Source organism: Tasmannia lanceolata, unplaced genomic scaffold (assembly GCF_043159265.1).
Source record: "Tasmannia lanceolata isolate RefF3 unplaced genomic scaffold, GAP_Taslan_0.1 ptg000013l, whole genome shotgun sequence".
NCBI lineage: Eukaryota > Viridiplantae > Streptophyta > Magnoliopsida > Canellales > Winteraceae > Tasmannia > Tasmannia lanceolata.
The window spans coordinates 855,843-874,608 of NW_027518690.1; the positions used below are offsets into that span (position 1 = coordinate 855,843).

Here is an 18,766-nt window from a genome sequence, read left to right on the forward strand (position 1 = left end):
TCCGCCCTTCACTCGTTTTCTCGGGAAAGCGGATTTACACACGTGGAAAATATAAATAATGACGTGAAAAACCCACTTTCGTGCACTTTTTCTCTAAATTTTCTTACCAAAAGGATGAGAAAATCATTTTCCTGAGAAAACCACTTTGCCTGCATACTTTCTTTTCCTTTCTCGGTCAAGTGAACAACGAGAAAAATGAATTTTCTCACAGTTTCTTTTCCTTTCTTTTCCAGTTTTCCACGTCAGATTCTTTTCCTGCAGCTAGAAAACAAGTGAACAGAGCCTTGGGGTATGTTTGGTTGCACAATTTCAAGGGGTTTACCAAGTGTTTTGGTTGGTTTTGGGGTGCCACGTCATCTACTAATGATGCTTGGTTGCATGTTTTGATTCCACGTGATATGTTTTGGATTTTGACAATCGATTTTGAGTCCGAAACTGATTATTACAATTTTGAGTCCAGAAATCAGTTTTGGGCTCAAAATAGATTCTCAAAATCCAAAACCGACAGGGCCTAAGGTTTCTTCATTGATGTTCAAGATTATCAAGCCATAGCCACCCGTACAGTGAGCTATAAAGCAATCCCAGGTGATTCAAAACAAACTGAATGTTTCTACATAGTGAATTTTGAGAATTGATTTTTAATCCAAAACTGATGATTGGATTGAAATTTGGGTTTATTGTTAACCCCAATGATCAGTTTTGGACTTAAAAATCAATTCTCAAAATCCAAAAAGAACAAGGCAGAACGAGGACTAAATTTCTTCCAAATTAGGGGGGGACCCAAATGGATATAATTCAACCACATAAGGATTCCAATCCGAATAACAGTTTGTTATATATTTTGTCCACATATCTGTGCTATATGGGTCCTACTAGTTAGGACTTAGGATTGAATTCTAACAATCAACATTGCCCGTAAGATCAAGTGGCTGGGATCAATCGATCAAAGTGGGCCCAATGGCAATGTGCCAGAGTGTTTTCTGGCTATATCAACAGTACAGATCATGTCCATCTGGCACACGTGTTTTTATATGGTTCGTGGTCAGTATTTTTCAAAAAGTACTGTAAAACCCACTCCATAGGATGATCGTAACCCTCGGATCGATAATTTGCTGTCCCTCCTTAGATCCAGGGTTAAAATCATCCTATCGAATTGATTTTTAGGGCACAACCTATTTACATTGTGGCCCAACAAATGAACGGTTTGGATCATCCTTCGGAGTGGGCCGTGCAGTAATTTTTGAAATGAAACTGGACTATACTGCCACACACATAGAATCTCGGGCCCTACAGTACTTTCCTGAAATGACGATCATGCCCTCATCCATTGAGACCTCCAAGGGGCGTTTTAGTCAATATAAATAATCAGAAGGATAAAGTGCTCTGCTCACTGACCTTGGCTAACGAGACGCCACGCCTACAAGCCCGTTACATTTTCGCGGGCTATTTTTTTTTTTTTTTAATCTTTCCCTCATTTTTTTCTTGATGGGTTTGGGGATTCTTGGAAACCCACTTCCACTTCAATTACATCATTTCTCGACCAACTTCAAATTCCCGCGCCAAAAGAGTGCGGTTTTGGCGCGGAATTCAAATGTACAAGAGTTCTCCTCCAACGGTCACCCCTCAATGAAAGACAAGAACCCCTTTCCAGGTTCCCTTCATTTTTTACTCTCTCTTGCCTTTTTTTTTTTTTGTTTTTTTTTTTCTGTCTCTCTTTTGTATTGCTTGATCGAAGTAGAACTAGTCGAGGTTTGAATTAATGGATTTATGAACTGAAGCTTTAGGATTTAATTATTGGGAATGGGGAATTTGGAAATGGGTTTTATCATCAGCAATAACTAACCCCCACAAGCCTAAAATAAATAACCACATAAAAACTACATTTAGTACTCAAATACACCACAATAACACGCACATATCAGAAAACACACACAAACAAAAAAAAGGTAGAGAAAGGAGTTGGACAGTTCTTGTAGGGGAAACTGAAATTGGTTTTCTTGACCATAAAAAAGGAAAGTTGGAATTTAGTGTGAATTGGGGGAACCAGAAATGGGTTACTAATCACAAAGCTGAAAAAGTTTGGATTTAAGATTGATTGGGGATGGTTGGAATTGAGTTCCTAATTGAAAGGCAAAAAGGTTGTGATGTGTTGTGCATTGGTGATTTTTTTTTTTGAATGATTGAGCATTGGTGAAAATTATAATTGGGTTTCTAAACCTCCAGCCAAAAAATGTGCTGTAGAATCGAGTTTAGCTGTGAATTGTTGAAATTTGGAATTAGGTTTTATGTAGAAATTTGTTTTTTATGATAACCAGAAAGTAGTTTCAGTTATGTATTGCTGAAAGCTGGAACTGGGTTTTCATTGGAATTTGGTACCAGATATTGGCTTTAGTTATGAGGCCAACCAGTTAATTTTGATCATGAGCTAGGGTTATTATTTTTAATGAAGAATTTGGTTTTTTTAAAATGCTGAAAATTGAAACGGTTTAAAGAAAAAATCCATTTTGAGATAGCAAGGATTGTATTAATATTTCTGTTTGGATAAAATCTTAGAATGCATTGGCAAGCAATTCCTTTCTTATTAATGATTCTTAAATATAATTTCCCATGTTTCAAATAGTTACTTGTTCATTATTCAAACAGCAATAAAAAAAAAAACCAGTGTGTTGTTCTAGCAGCAAATCCTTTTTTTCCAAATATTCACATAGTTTACACAGTTGACAATCATTCTTTATTTTTCTATCGTTTTAGTTTTAACTGTCACCCCTATTCCACACAGTAACTGCCGGAGGATAAAACAGAAACCAACAGTCAAAATTTTAGCTGACTGGAAATTTTTGAATTTTTTGTTGCCTGTGAGCAGAAAAACTGTAGTAGTTAATGATCAATTGCACTCAAAGCTATATTTGATGAGATCCTTTATTAGTTTATGTTATCATAAACAAAGCGTTCTCTTTTATGTTGTGCATTCAGTTGGAAATTATTTATGCTTCTATATTATCTAATTATATCCCTTTAGGATAAACTGCTCATTTTTCTTGCATTCTTATTGTATACGGCTTCTAAATAATTTGTCATAATTTAACTACAGTATAATGTGCAGGGAAGGCAGAGGCAGATGTGGTTGTCATTGGAAGTGGTATTGGTGGGCTATGTTGTGCGGGACTTTTAGCTAGATATCAGCAAGATGTACTTTTATTAGAAAGTCATGATCTCCCTGGAGGGGCAGCTCATTCTTTTGAAATTAAAGGTTACAAATTTGACTCGGGTCCATCCCTATTCTCTGGGTTTCAGTCAAGAGGTCCTCAGGCTAATCCTCTTGCACAGGTAATTTTTTTTTTTTCGATTTCTATGTATACATCCGTTGTTGAAAGCAGTAATAGTGCTTTAGTGCATAACAAGAAATAAGGGGAACAATCATATTTTAATGCTGCAAAGAAAGTCATATTTTGCTGGACACGTGAGTGTCACTTTTTTATTTTTTATTCAAAATTTTCCAATATGGTTTGGGTTCCATTATGTTGCTTGTGTTTTTCCTCCTCCACGTTAAGCAAACGAGACCTCTAGTGAAAGTTATCCTTTCATTGGCAGCACACTGTGAAGATGTAGCCCCCCTTGGATCTTCTTGCTTGGGCTTCTTTGACTTCTCTTTTGCATTACTGATGGCACTTTATATTTCTAAATATAGAGTTTCCCACATACCCAAAAAATAAAGTTTCCTGATTTGGAAGGATTCTCTAAAAGGAAGTTATCTTGGAAAATATCTCTAAAAAAGTTAGAAAATGCTAGACTTAGAGGTTTGCTTCCTTCGGAGGTAATAACCTTGGTGAAATCAAGTTTTGTACTTGTGAACATCGTGGCGAGTTCGATAAAATCAAACCTTAGTGAGTTTAAGGCCAAAAAAGATTGGGGATCAGCTTGGTCAGTTCAAGGTAATCAAACCTTGGTGAGAAAGGTTAAATTTTCTGATCTAGAGTTTTTGCTGGTGATTCAAGACTTGAAATCCGCCTTTTGTCTGGGGATGTATTCTCCCCCCCCCCCCCCCCCCCCCCCCCAAATAGTCATGATCATTTTGTTCTAAATATGTGCTCTTGGTTTGGTGATTATTGGGTCTGTTGATATTTTATGCGATTTTTATCCTCGGTTGAAAATCCTTCTGCATCTTGATATCGATGTATTATTTATTTCCGCTGTCTATGTCTATCTGGACTTGGATATTGATGTTAGATACTTATAAAACATTACTTGATATTTCTTGTACAAAATTGGGAGAAGTGGTTTCTCGATAGTACACATCAATAACAGTGGAACTTTAAGCCCGAGGTAACTGTATTGCGGATCCCATTTACAACAATCCACTTGCATAATACTACCTTATTGCAATTCAAACTGACTTTTAAGAAGATGTCAGATTTTCAGGGAATATGGAAATATATAACCATATCACTTTACCATTACTATAGGATCACATTCCTTTATGATATCTATCAATAAATATCTGTTGGACTATATCCCTCATGCTTATTTCTTTTTCTACCTTGTAGAACATATTGGCCATTGTTGAACTTTAGAGAAGTGTATCTTTCTTTCATACTATATTATCCTACTGTTGTGAACTTGTAATTAAATGATATTATCTTCCCACATCACCAATCTTAACTGGACGGAGATACTTCCCTTGCATTTTTTTTACAGTTTGTGCATTTCAATGTTACTTTCATGGAAGCTAACCATACATATATATATATATATATATATATATATTTTTTTTCCAAATTATAGGTGCTGGATGCATTGGGTGAGTCTGTTCCATGTGCTTCTTACAACTCATGGATGGTATACATCCCCGAAGGTGAATTTTTATCACGCATAGGCCCTACAGAATTTCTCAAGGTGAGCTCATTTTTCACTTCTTATCCCTTGTTATTTATTATATAGGTCAAACAAGTTTGGCTTCTTTTTACTGAATTTTTTGTTTCACCAATTCATAGGCACGGCTTGCATTGTAAGAAGCAAATAAATCTTTGGTTACCATGATCATAATTGTGTATGTCAATTTTGTGTATTGTATCCCAATCTAAGATGTATACATTTACACACACACACAGAGGTAATATCTCTTAAGACAAGCATAATTTTCATTAGAGAAAACAATCATGTGGACCCATTACCATTTGTACCGCGATCGGGTTCATGACCATTGTTGGCCATCACAAGCCCGGCCTATTGCTATTGATCCCCACCATATGAACACCGAGTTATCTATATGGCTTCAACGAAAACCTTACTTGGTAATAATGGAGCTAAACTTATTAAATTAAGCACGATTGGATTGTTTCAACCCGTAAATGATCAATCGAATGATGCACTCCACAATCCAGACAATGTTCTGGTCAAAGAAATTTAATGCAAAGAATGAATATACTAGAACTCTTACACTTATCTCCACAATCCAGACAATCCACAAAAACCTAGCATCATATAGAGGCTTGTACACAATTCTGGGAATCTATATTGTCCTAACAAACTTTAATCCACCAAGATTGTATGGAGCCTCTTGCTTGGTGCCCAAAGCCTGACATATAAAAGTGGGTCAAGTGGGAGCAATTCTTACTTGGCGAAAATGTGCCGTAAATCTATTGTTGTGTTTATTGAAATTTTCATTTTGTTTTTAGTGACATGGACGCCAATGTATCTAGTGAGCTTTTGAGGGTGCACAGCTATAGGTTTTCATTCACGTCCCACTGCTTTCTCTCTCTTTCTTTGTAGTTAATTTGAAAAAGGATGATTAGTATTTTGATTAAGTTGGGGATCTGTGTTAGTATAGTCTGGTTTCCTGTTCAGAACCTCTTTGTCTTATTTGAAATGGTGAACTCTCATAAATCTTGTTGTGGTTGAATTATTGTTGGTTGTTTAGTTTAAAAGGATTTAACTCACCATATTATGCTCTCCTCTTTCTACAGGACCTTGAGAAGTACGTGAGTTTGGATGCTGTGCTTGAATGGAGAAAACTTCTTGTGAGTTAGAATGGGTTTTCTTTTATTATAAATGTTAGTTTCTTCTATCCTAATATTCTTCCTATTTTTGTCTGACAAAATGTAACCATATACATATGAAGGATCTGTACAGAACTTCGTTTTGGTGTCCACTGATAACAAACAAATATTCAGTTTAACCTTAATGAAACTCAACTCAACTCAACTCAAACTCTGGCTGTGTTTTCCACAGCCTGTCCCAAGCCAGGATAAAGGAGGAGGGTTGGCGTCAAGTTGGCAGCCGGCCGAAAAACTTTGCCACTCTTTTATGAAATGAAACTATTAAATAAAAAAAATCAATATTATCTTTAAGGAGGGATTCACATATACATGGGATGTACACACTATCTACAACTTTTATGTGCTCCCTAGATGTCCACACTATTCCAGGGTTGCAGAGAGGTCTTCTAACCTGATAAGATGCAAAGAAAAAATGGTGTGATTCTGTTGTTAATGCTCTAAGGATCACATAAGTTTCTGTTATTCCAAACCCGTACGGGTGTGTCTCTTTGGCTTAAAGTCATACGTATGCTCCACATTGACGCGAGTTCAAATCCACCGGGCTTACCCGATGCGTGTGGTGTACGGGTGATTGCACGCATCCGTAGGGAATAATCCCACCCTTAAAATTGGGATGGGGATACCCTATGTCATAAAAAAAACGTTTTTCCTTTATTTTTCTGCAATGGAATGTGTGGAGGAGCACAGGAGTGAAGATGTTCGAGAATATATTTGATGGGCCTGTTATGCGTTCTATGAAGTTTTACATGAACATTTCTCTCCTCAATGGCTCCATAAGATATGTGTTTGCCATCAAGAATGTTAGCTACCCATGAAAGAAAGACAATGACATAGAAAAGCTAGATTTCCATACACACTTATATTCAATTATCAAATTGTATGTACAAGTTGATCATTTTGCATATGTTCATTCCTCATTATGCCTGCATGCTTTTTAGTTGCTCCATGAAAGGAAATAGCAATACTTTAGGTTAGAAGAATCTTTTATGTAACTATATTTAGTGTAAGTTGTTACCAACTTAGTTATAGAAGCTTGTAAAGGGTGAATTTGGCATATTTTGAATGAAATAAGCTTCTTGAGAAGCAATTCATATTGATAGAGGGAGAGAGCATCAATGATGTTAATATCTGGTTAAATTTTATAGAGCTGTTATAACTTTTAGAATGCATTTTTTTGTAGCCCCCAAGATGCTTCAGTTGGTATATTCAATCATCTTGGTGTTTAGTTCCTGATGTGTAATGCTGAGAGTGTGTTTAAGACTATTATGTGTATACACCCACTCAGAAAAATGGAAGATTTTCGGAAGCTAATACAACATATTTGGCTTTTCTGGTGTATAGTGTTGAGTTGGGTGTCTTGTAGTCAACCAGTTGGGGTCTGAAATATTGCATGTGACCCGGATGCGGCCCATTTATCCGTTGGGCCCGGCCCATATTAAGTGATTTCGGCCCGATTAGAATAAGTTTTGGCCCGCTTTATACATGTGAAACAACTAATTACGCCAAAAGCTTAAGCTGTTGGAGAAGGCGTTATTTAATCTTTTTATACTTTAACACTCCCACTCACATGTGGCCCCACTTTTTATGGTTGGCCTACACGTGGCACATGTGGCCCCTCTTTTGGGCTGGCCATTAGATGTGGATTTTTTTTAATATCAAGGAGTTTTGAACTCAAGACCTTTGCTCTGTTACCTTGTGAAGTGAAACAACCAATTACTCCAAAAGCTTAAGCTGTTGGAGAAGGCGTTATTTAATCTTTTATACTTTAACATATATAAAGGGGTTTTAGGGCTTATTTTTGTTTCTTGTCTTTGAGAAGAGGATTGAGGCTCAAAAATGAAAAAAAGGGTGTAGGGTTTCTTGTAGCTTGGGTTGAGAGATACTGATCTTCTCTTGTAATCTCTTGTTCTTATAGTGGATTTTCTCGTCACCTCTGCCGTGGATATAGGCTTTGCCGAACCACGTAAATCTTTGTGTCTTTGTGCGTTGGCTTGTGTTTGGTTCTTCCGTTCTTCTTGGCCATTGAAATTGCAGATCACTATTAAAGAGGGGTTTTTCACAAATACAGCAAGGAAGCTTATATCAGCATATTTGGCTTTTTTTGAATGTATAGCAATTTAACATATGTAAAGTTCCAACCCGTTGTATCTCTTTCTCAAATGAGATATTGAAAATTTTCACAGGATGCAGTCTTGCCGATGTCTGTTGCCGCAATGGCTCTACCACCTCTAGCTATTCGAGGAGATTTGGGCGTTCTTTCCACAGCAGCGGCTAGATATGCTCCTTCACTCTTGAAATCTTTCATACAAATGGGACCCAAAGGAGCTTTGGGGGCCACTAAGCTTCTTAGACCCTTCTCAGAGATCATGGATTCATTGGAGTTGAAAGACCCTTTTGTTCGTAACTGGGTCGATCTTCTGTGTTTCCTACTCGCAGGGGTGAAATCTAATGGTACTCTCTCAGCAGAGATGGTAACTATTACTTTTTAAGTTGTATCTATATTGTCTTTGGAAGTCTTACTGTTCTTTCATACATATACTCTTTGTCCAGGTTTATTTCATTGTTAAGTTAATGAAATTGGGAAAATCACAACAACAAAAAAAAAAAAGAAACACAACAAAATGATAACATAAAATATTCTTATATTACAGAACATTAGGTTAAGGTTCTGTGGCACTATTCCTCTATTACAAATGTCTATGTTACACTGGATCTAAAGTTCTTTTGGAGACATGCATCCATTCCATTAACAAGTTCAATGGTAGGCTAGCTATTCTGTTTGATTATGTTGGGACTGATCTATGTAAAGTTCTTTATGATTAGTTAAGCTTATCTATTACCATCTCATTCCCATCATTACCACAATTTTTATCACATAAGATTAGCAAAATGGTGTAAATTTATTGGGATAATTTAATAATGTCATCTTCTTTTTATATAGCAAAAAGAAAAAAATCTGTATTTTTCGGTTCACCTGGTTAGAAATTTTTCTGTTTGACGTATGGGAACTATAAAGTAAGTTGGTTTAAGTTTTGAACCCCCAATACCATGTGCTCTACACTTTTTTCTTTCTATTTAAGTGCATTCTTCTCATTTTACATCATTATTTTCCAAATTTCAGGTCTACATGTTTGCCGAGTGGTATAAACCAGGGTGTTCACTTGAGTACCCTCTTCATGGGAGTGGAGCAGTTGTCAATGCTCTTGTCCGTGGGATGCAAAAATTTGGTGGAAGGCTCGCATTAGGAACTCATGTTGAAAATATTGTTGTTGAAAATGGTCGAGCTACAGGAGTCAAGCTCAGAAGTGGTCATGTAAGTAACCTAAGGGGCCGTTTGGATACAAGGATTTTATAATGCAGGATTGTAAAATCCAGGATTTTACAAGCTAAAACCTGGATTTTTAAGCTAAAACTACATTTTCAGGATTGTAAAACCCAGGTTTTAGCTTATAAAATCCAGGCTTTAGCTTGTAAAATCCAAGAGTTTACAATCCTGGATTATGAAATCCATGTATCCAAATGGCCCCTAAGAGACAGAAAAGCCTGTTAAACTTTGGAAGATTATATTTTCTTCATTTATCTGATAACAAGATAAAATGTGTGCTGCAGTTTATACGTGCCAAGAAGGCTGTGGTTAGCAATGCATCAATGTGGGACACATTGAATCTCTTACCCATGGAAGCCATTCCAAAGTCATACCAGGACAAGGTTAAAAAGACCCCACAATGTGAATCATTCATGCATCTCCACTTGGGTTTTGATGCACAGGTGAGATGGCACTCATTTTCAGTTAACTAAATGCCCAAATCCAACTCATGGGAATTTCTGTGAACAGTTATATTAGATAATATCCACTAATACATGACTTTCATGCATCCCCGCTAAATGCTCATCTCCATTTCATGTATTTTTTCCCCTTCTTACTGGATATTTATGTGTCTTCTTTTTACAAAAATTGTAAAATATTGTCCAATTTATGAGAAATCCTGAATGCATTTTTCGTAATTTGAAACCCTATAGTCCAACCTTATTACTTCATAGTTAAAAAGACAAAATTATCATCATAGCTTCTATTCCAAATTTTGAATGAAACAAAATATCCTTCGATGTGCTAGAAGCCCTTTGCTCTTGACTTATGCCTCTTAATGCGGAGCAAAGAGTGGCATAGATATAATAGTATAATGACATTCATAGGTCTATACTATAAAGTATAAACATGTAGGTTGACATCATTATTAGAGCTTCTGTTGGAGTCTCCTACATGGCACTTTGTGGGGATGATGAAATTACTCAACAAGTACCTCTGTAAGTTTTCATCAAAACATTTCTTACATCTCAGTACATAAAGATGTCCTTTTTCTGCACCTTTATACATAGCCAGAAAGGGCACTCTTAAATATTTCACAAATCCCATTAGTCTCCTAATCCATGTAAACTCTACCTATTAGCCAACCACACTAGATTCTCTATAAATAGAGGCCATAGCTCCCAAGCCTTTACACCTAACTCATAGAGGCGAGGACTCTTAGGGTTTGGGGATAGATGGTGAGATCAATCGATCTGTAGTGTATTTACATTCCAATTGAAGATCCAAATATCAAAAAAATTAGAAGCTAAGATCATCAATTTCAAAGAAAGCAGTGCGGCCTATTGGATGTCACACTACTCTCTCTCTCTCTCTCTCTCTCTCTCTCTCTCTCTCTCTCAATGGTTTGACCATGGTCAAATTGGGCCAACCAATTTATTGATATTCCCTTGAATTAGTGCACAAGTTTTCTAACTCGATCGCAGATAGACTTGGTCTTATAGCTACATTCGGTCTTTCTAGGGCCGATCAATTAATTAGCACATTCATGCTATCAGCAGCAGATGCATTGTATATAGAACCCTCAAATACAGTTGTGTTAAAAGGTTGGCCTTTTTATTAATAAAATAGAAGGATTTGAGTATAGCACCCTATGTTGACTACCATAGATCAAACTGCTTATGATTTATGAGTGAAGCTTATCAAGGTGACCCATTACTATACTTAGTGATAATCAAAGTAGCAATTGTAATGTTGTAAGTCTATTGTTTCATGAAAGAACCACACATATTGAGATTCTTTCTAGATTTATAAGGGAGAAAGTCACTTCTTGTGAAATCATCAAACCTCGCATTAATCACAAAGAGCAAATTGCTTACATGAACAAAGGTTTTGGAAGCTTACATACCCAAAAAATATTTAAAATCTTTTAACTATCTTACTCACAACCTGGGACTGAAGAATCTTCATTCTCGTGCTTGATGGTTAGTTTAGATAAAGTATTTCATATTAAATGGTACATTTACATATTTCCATAGAGTTAGTCTTTAATTGTCGGTTTTTCTTTTATTTTCACTTAATTGTAAGTGTACACTTGTCTTTCACACCTTATGTTGAATTTAACCCATGATGCTTCTCTTTGTAATTAATGAAATTGTTTTATTTTTTGTTTTTCATTCCAAATTTTTTATGTAAATTGTGCTTACTAAGTTCTTTGAGTTCATTTTGAAGTAAGAACTGAAATTATTTTCCCTACATTCTAAATTCTATTTTAGAGTGTAGGCCTCCAATTGTGATAAACTTTCGTCGTTTGTATGCAATATGGGGAAGATAGATCTTCATCTCCAGTCTGAACTTGATGACACTAGAATTTATTGTTGGTCTTAAATGTCCTTCAATCCATCTATATTTCAATATGAATATGCATTCTTTTATTTGTCATCTATAACCTTTTCGTTTTTAAGTTTTAAGTTGTTTATATTAGTTCTTTACTCTCATTATAAGTTTCCTCCACTAGTTAACCTTTTCATCTTTGATTGTTGACCTTGTTAAGTATATGTTTTATTGACAGGACATCCCAGAAGACCTGGGAATCCATCACATAGTTGTAAATGATTGGAATAGAGGGGTCGATGCCGATCAGAATGTTGTTTTGATCTCAGTTCCGAGTGTACTGAGTAAGGATTTAGCTCCCCCTGGGAAACATGTGTTGCATGCTTATACACCGGGAACAGAGCCATTTGAATTATGGGAAGGACTAGACCGTAAAAGCTCTGAATATAAAAGACTAAAAGCTGAACGGTCAGAGGTAATTATATTTCTTGTGTATATTCCCTCTATCTTTTGTTTTTCTTTTCTTTTATTACTGTTACTCTGTGTCTTTCTACGTAAAATGGGCGTAAAACAAATTTTAAGCCCATTTTAAGTGGAAAATTGGTCTTGTAATTTGTCTTACACCCATTTTACTTCGAAAGAAATGGAACCTTGATGAATATCTAAACATTGATGTCACTCTGGTGAGTAACTTATACAGACTGCCGCATAAAAGGACAGTAGTCGTGCTACAATGCCATCAATAGGCTGTGCTTCCTTTTATTTCTTTGTGTCGGCAGATTTTAGACCCGCTTAATATGCAGCGGCTCAACCATTGAGTTCATGGTTTCTGTTAAGAATTAACAACGCAGCAGAATAATGATGCAAAGATAAACGAAAGATTCACACACAGAACACACAGATTTACGTGGTTCACCCAACCAGTTTGGTATGGGCTACGTCCACAGCAGAGCGACAAGCCAACGATTCCACTATTCTGAAGAAAAGATTACAAACCCTCACGCCTCTCTATGGCGTCTCCTGATATCACATCCCTTTTATATGGCGTTCAGAAACGCGTTACAATAAAGAAAAACCCTAATTCTTGAAAGTACAAAACTACCCTCAGCGGCGAGCGGGACCGCCGTAGTCAAGGTAAAGTGTACAGTACTTTCCAGATTAGACTGAGATCAGGCTCCACCAATAACAGTTTCAAACATACTGGAATTGGTTGCATCCATTTCCAAGATATTTAACAGTAGGTTAATGAGCAGGGTTCAATGACCTCTTGAACTGTTAAAACAATGAGTTTTGACTTTTGAGGCACTCATCTGGGTTTTCCATCACAGCCTAGCCACACAGCAAGAAACGAAATAGAAAGTTATTCTTTCAACTTCAAAAATTAGATTGATTCCTCCACTTCTCACAGTGGAGATGCTTCTGCCATTTGAACTTTTTTAAGGAAATGATATCAGCACAACCATTTTTTGATATTTTCACTAACTCATCTTGTCTCTTAGTATTTAAAGAGCTGTCAAAGGTTATTACAGTACCCAAAAAGCTCTCACAAGCCAGTTAAAAAGGAAAAGACAAGCTGGGTTTTTGCAATTATTCAAACATGATTGTGCTGATATCATTTCCCTTTTCTTATTACAGTATTTTGATGTTGTTTAAAACTGCCTTCAAAATGACATCACTTCTGATTTGCATAGGGGTTCCTTCTTGTTTTTATTTCTTCTTAACATTCCAGTAGACACTCCATTTTTTATTTGTTGAACAAATTTTTGTCTCTTTGCCCCCATTTTGACTCACTTTTCCTTTTGAACGATTTAACTGGATCAAACTGTCTGGTATCTATATTTTTATTAATTTAACAACTGTCACATCTGGTTAGTTGTCTCAAACATTTTTCTTGAATCTTATATGAGTTCAGGTAATGTGGACAGCTGTCGAGCGTGTGCTTGGTTCGGGCTTCAGCCGAGAGAAATGCGAGGTAAAGTTGGTTGGAACACCACTGACTCACAAGAGGTTTCTTAGGAGGAACAGAGGAACATATGGGCCAGCTATACAGGCTGGTGAAGACACATTCCCTGGACATTCAACTCCAATCCCACAACTTTACCGTTGCGGAGATTCAACTTTCCCGGGCATCGGAGTCCCTGCAGTTGCTGCTAGTGGTGCTATTGTCGCCAATTCATTGGTCCCTGTCTCTCAACACTCTCAACTTCTTGATTCCATAGGAATTTGATTATACTGGTGAGCCCAAAAAGATCTCAATTTTCTGCCATTGTTTATGTTAGATATGATCTTTATATATTGCCTTACTAGCAAAACATTCTCAATGATGACCACGAAAATTAACAGTTTTTGTTGCCAACTCTTGAAGTTGGTGTTTTCAAACTTCTCGGGTCTCAAATTATCACTTGCAATAATATTAATATTGCTTTAAGAACTATATAGGTTTCTATAATGCGTCTTCCCTCAATAGATCGGAGGGTTAGGATCATCCTATGGCAATGATTTATGGGGTACAACCTATTTACGTTGTGGGCCAACAAATGAACAGTTTGGATCATCCTAAGAAATAGCTTTTTGAAAAATACTGGACTTCAGGCGCACACATCATATAATATCTCTGAGATTAATAACATAACAATAATGACAAATTCACCCCCTTTTACCAGTTGTGAAGCCGCAACATTCACCCCCTTCTAGGATAAATTCAGCCCATTTACCGGGTACAGCATTGGTACAGCTGATTCTGTCTCTGGATCTCTCTCAAACATGACCCTTTGGTGGGGCCTAACAAGTGAATTGTCTGTTTAGATCTATGAACAAGTTGGGCCCCACCTGTACTTATTCTCCCAACTAGTACTCTCTCTCTAATTGAGGACAAACCCTTGGTGGTGCCAACAATGACTGAGTCTAGATCTTTGAAGAAGGTCGACATCATGGAACAAAGCACCCTTAACAGATGAGCAAAATCTCCCTAGAGTTCAAAATTCAATAGAAACACTTCTGAAGGTGACAGAGCTTCCCATGATTTTTTTGGGGCATACATGGGTAAATTTGTCATTGAAAGAAGTGTTTCTATCCATTTTTGAACTGCATGGTTCTATTCCCTTCCCGCCTTTTGTCCTTAGGAATAGCGATAGTTGTCATTTTTTTTTTAAAGTTGACATATTTCATTAATACTCAAGAAGCATTCGGGACCAGAGGTCCCAGCCTGCATTACAAGAGATTAACATATATATTGGCACGGGCATACCTGAAACCAATGCAGAATAAACCATACAAATTGGACATAAAAAACCAAAACTATCCCTTTCCTCCTTTCCCTATCTTGCCTGCTTGACATTATCTATTGCATTTCCAAAGACTTTCATCCCATGTCCTTTTCCGAACCTCATTTTTCCTGACTAATAGCGATAAGAGAGACTCCCAGACCAAAGTGCCTCCAGTAGCGAAAGACCATGGTCTCTCAAGCTAGTTGGGTTGAAATCTTTTTTCAACCCAACTAGGATCTTGAGTTTAACTGCGCAGAGACTGACCCCTACCAACATTCATTCTAGCAACTGCCTTACCTCCAACCTATGGGACTGAAGCCAACATCACAACTTCCACCACCTCAGTACCGACTTCCTGGTTTCCTGCAACCGTTTCCTTCCCAGCCTGCCTCTAACAATTAAATCAATCAGGAGCATCATATCTAAAAAGTCTGCCACTAGAAGTCGGATGCACGATTCCACAACTAACTAATTCTCCTTAAATGAGTTCTTTGGAAAAACAATACACACTCCCTGAAACAGAACATCTCAGCCACCTCGTAAGATAGATCCTTTAATCGCATAATGCAGGTTCTGTTTCAGCCTCCTTGACTCTTTCTATTTTATCATCTACAACTATGGCTTGCATTGCAAGGAACATTTCTCTAGTCTTGCCTAGATCCTCCTGATAGGAGATCCCAAACACATCGCCAATTGCTAAGAAATCGTTAAAACCTTCCAATTCTGGTTGCCCAGGTTCTTCAAGAGTAGACGATACCAAGACACCCTTTCCTTTGTCACGTCTACTGGATTCATTAGACTGCACTAATTGCTGGCCATCTTCCACCTCAGGGATACCTCGCCCCAGACCCTAGTCAGCACCCATGGTCGTGCACCTAATTTCCAGACTTGCAATCGCCAGATGTTTCTCCTCTTCCCATAAACGCCTTTGGGTTCGCCTTTCCTTTTCTAAAATCTTGTTGAAAATGGGCAAATTACGAAGGGGCGTGTGAAGTTCTTCCTCACTATTCAGGGAGGCCCGGGAAGGAGACAATCCCGAGCTTTGACTAACTGCTGCCCTTTCTTTCATCCATTGCTTCTTAAGAGGAGAAAGTAACACCTCACCAGGGGTGGGCGATTCCTTCCTCGCAAGCTTTTCATTATATTTAAGGTTTTTTAGGAGATTAAGGTCTCCATCCACCAAGGTAATTTCACCCTTAATTGCACTACTTCCTCGCAATCGCCAGTTAGTTGTCATTTTCTCTTTCTTCAATTCATCAAATCTGGTTGACTTAGCCATTCGAAAAAAATAAAAATTCAAATTCAAATCTGGTTGACCAAAAAGCTTGGGTGGTATCACTCTTTGCAGGTTTTTCTGATTACATGTACTATTACTTTTTTAGGTTTTTCTATATTACCAAATATGGAGAGTTTAGCATCTAGTGTCTATTATTTTGTTTCTGTTCTCTTTGACCATTTAGACATTAGACCAGACATTTTCTGTAACATTTATCTTAACTTTGCACCTTTTCTTCCTTTTTTTTTGAGCTATAACAAAAGGACTAAAATAAGAGAAATAGTACAACAGAAGGGGACATGTGATTTGCCGCATGTACAGCAAAAGTATGATTTAGTCCACACTATAATGGTGTCATATTCTCAGTGATAAGACCAGTTCTCTCCACTCCCCTTGCTTACCATCCATTGTCTCACTGTGGATCTAAAAGTATGTATGAAAGGCGGAGGTATCTCCCTACTAGGATCTAGCACCTCCATGATCTTTTAGCCTTGTGCACTGTCTTTGTTTGAGTCACATACCAACAATGGGCCAGATACTTATTAAATATATGTAAAGAAGTTCTCACTCCGGCTTAGTTTCAATATGTGATCTTAATTGGCTTAGTGAAAGCCTTCATTATTTCCCCCAATTAATTTCTAAATCCCCTCCAGTAGCTAATGATTTTGTTGATTAAAACAGGGGAAAATAGAGAAAAATTTACATGAGGGGCAATATTTTCTATATACATCTCCTGTCTCTCTTGCACCTCCCCTAGCTAGTTTTTGACACCCACTACGTTTGTGGAATCCTCTAAACAAACTGTTTTCCTGCTCTACTCACATGAAACAAATGTCATCTATTTTTGGTCTAGTTGCCGTTTAGGTTTCTGTTTAAAAGCTCCCCGAGTCAATCGTCAGCTTGCGCAACTTGACTCCCTTTTACGTTGGCCAGTTCTCGGACTAGTTCAAGTTTTGCCTTACCAAGTCAATCAAAATTCCTTTAACACTCCCCCAAGTTATTGAAATATTGACTGCTCCAGTCATTGACTTGTCCGAGTTGACTCTTCTAACACTCGCTGAGTTCTTGTCAGAGTCCGAGTTTTGGACACTGATTTAGCTGACCAACCGTTAAAAATCTTGCACATCACCGTCCAACAAAACCCTCCACTTTATTTTAAGTTATTAAAACATATCTTTTATTTAAATTCTATTAAACATGCTCTTCTTAGCATTCCAAATACAGAAGTAAGGTCTTTCTCTATTCAAATTTTCTCTCTCTTGTAACTGGGTTTTGGTGTCTAAACTCTAAAGCATCTGATCTCGAAAACACTCGTTCCTTCTATAAAACCCCTAAATCTTCCTAAGAATTCTGATCCTTAAAATGCTTGTTTCGTTTATAGAAATCTTCAAGCCTTCCTTAGAAATCCCATCCTTAGACTACTTGCTTCTTTTTGTGGAAACTCAAATCTCTAAAGAATGGTTAGGACATCTAGCCTCTCATTACATTCATGTTGTCACCAGCTACTTCTTTCAAAACACCATAGTAGTAATATTTTCTTCATTGCAGGAAATAGCATGTGGCAGTCTTTTCAGAAACATTCGCAATCTATTTGGACCACCCCGATAAGATTTTATTCTGCCATAGCAGCCGAGTTATTCTTGAATCATTTCTTCATTAGAACTTGTGACATAAGCAAGCTTCACAAGTTGCAAAAGACCATCTTGTTATAATTTTTTATTTTTATTTTAGAAGACCATCTTGTTATAATGGATGGTTGAACCCAAACCCACACATGACCACCATCATCTTCACAACAATACATGCATACATAAATCCTTATTTCAGAGATATAAGTGTCATTATTGCATATCTATAATAAGGGTTTTGCTATATACATCAGGTGCTTGCTGTCAGAACAGTTCTTCAATTACCTTTTTATAAAAGAGTAGTTCTTGCTTCAATGTGACAGAAAGGGGATAAAGATGTATTTTCTTTACTAAAAAATAAATAAAAATTTTGACAGTTTCCATGATCATGTGCTGATTATGTATCATTTTTCTTTCTGGGATAGTTTCTCGAGTGGCGGCGAAGATGGCTACGTGAGGTTACATCACTTCGATCCAGATTACTTCAACATCAAGATGTAGCTTCTGAAACATGTCACTGTATGCGACTTTCCCATTTTTTTACTGCTCTTTTATCATATACAATGGTCTCTTCTTCTTTTTTGAATGATAATATACAATGGTCTTATGTTCCATCAAACAGTACAAGCAGTTCATTTGGACAAGTAATCTGAGTTTGTAGGTAAAAATCCATTTTTAATATTATCTACATATACAATACCTATAAATCATCAGTATATAGGCTCTAATAATAAATATTAACGGTGGCCACTCGATTTGAAAGGGGACCAACTCTACAACTTTTGGTGCCATGTCTGCCAGAAACTAAAAGGCTCTTGGTAGCCAATTAAAAAAGAAAAGATAGGGTGAGTTTCTCTCAATATAAAATCATGGTGGTGCAATTATCAGCAGCAAGCGAAATA

General features: G+C 37.0%; 1 protein-coding gene across 1 annotated transcript; it reads left to right on the forward strand.

The window, feature by feature from the left end:
* Nucleotides 1-1,391: 1,391 nt before the first annotated feature.
* LOC143889415 (FAD/NAD(P)-binding oxidoreductase family protein) lies at nt 1,392-18,561 on the forward strand. Its single transcript, XM_077393609.1, has 10 exons — nt 1,392-1,651; nt 3,104-3,327; nt 4,783-4,893; nt 5,964-6,017; nt 8,240-8,527; nt 9,178-9,369; nt 9,666-9,824; nt 11,933-12,169; nt 13,607-13,929; nt 18,290-18,561. Exons 1-9 carry the CDS (start codon nt 1,486-1,488, stop codon nt 13,919-13,921), a joined length of 1,746 nt encoding a protein of 581 aa, XP_077249724.1. The 5' UTR covers nt 1,392-1,485; the 3' UTR covers nt 13,922-13,929; nt 18,290-18,561.
* Nucleotides 18,562-18,766: the final 205 nt, after the last annotated feature.

Excerpts from the sequence above, each read along its gene's own strand:
- LOC143889415 (XM_077393609.1), top strand. The coding sequence starts at position 1,486 with ATGGGTTTGGGGATTCTTGGAAACCCACTTCCACTTCAATTACATCAT. Across the intron at positions 3,328-4,782 it reads AGGCTAATCCTCTTGCACAG|GTGCTGGATGCATTGGGTGA; the intron begins GTAATTTTTTTT and ends TCCAAATTATAG. Across the intron at positions 12,170-13,606 it reads TAAAAGCTGAACGGTCAGAG|GTAATGTGGACAGCTGTCGA; the intron begins GTAATTATATTT and ends ATATGAGTTCAG.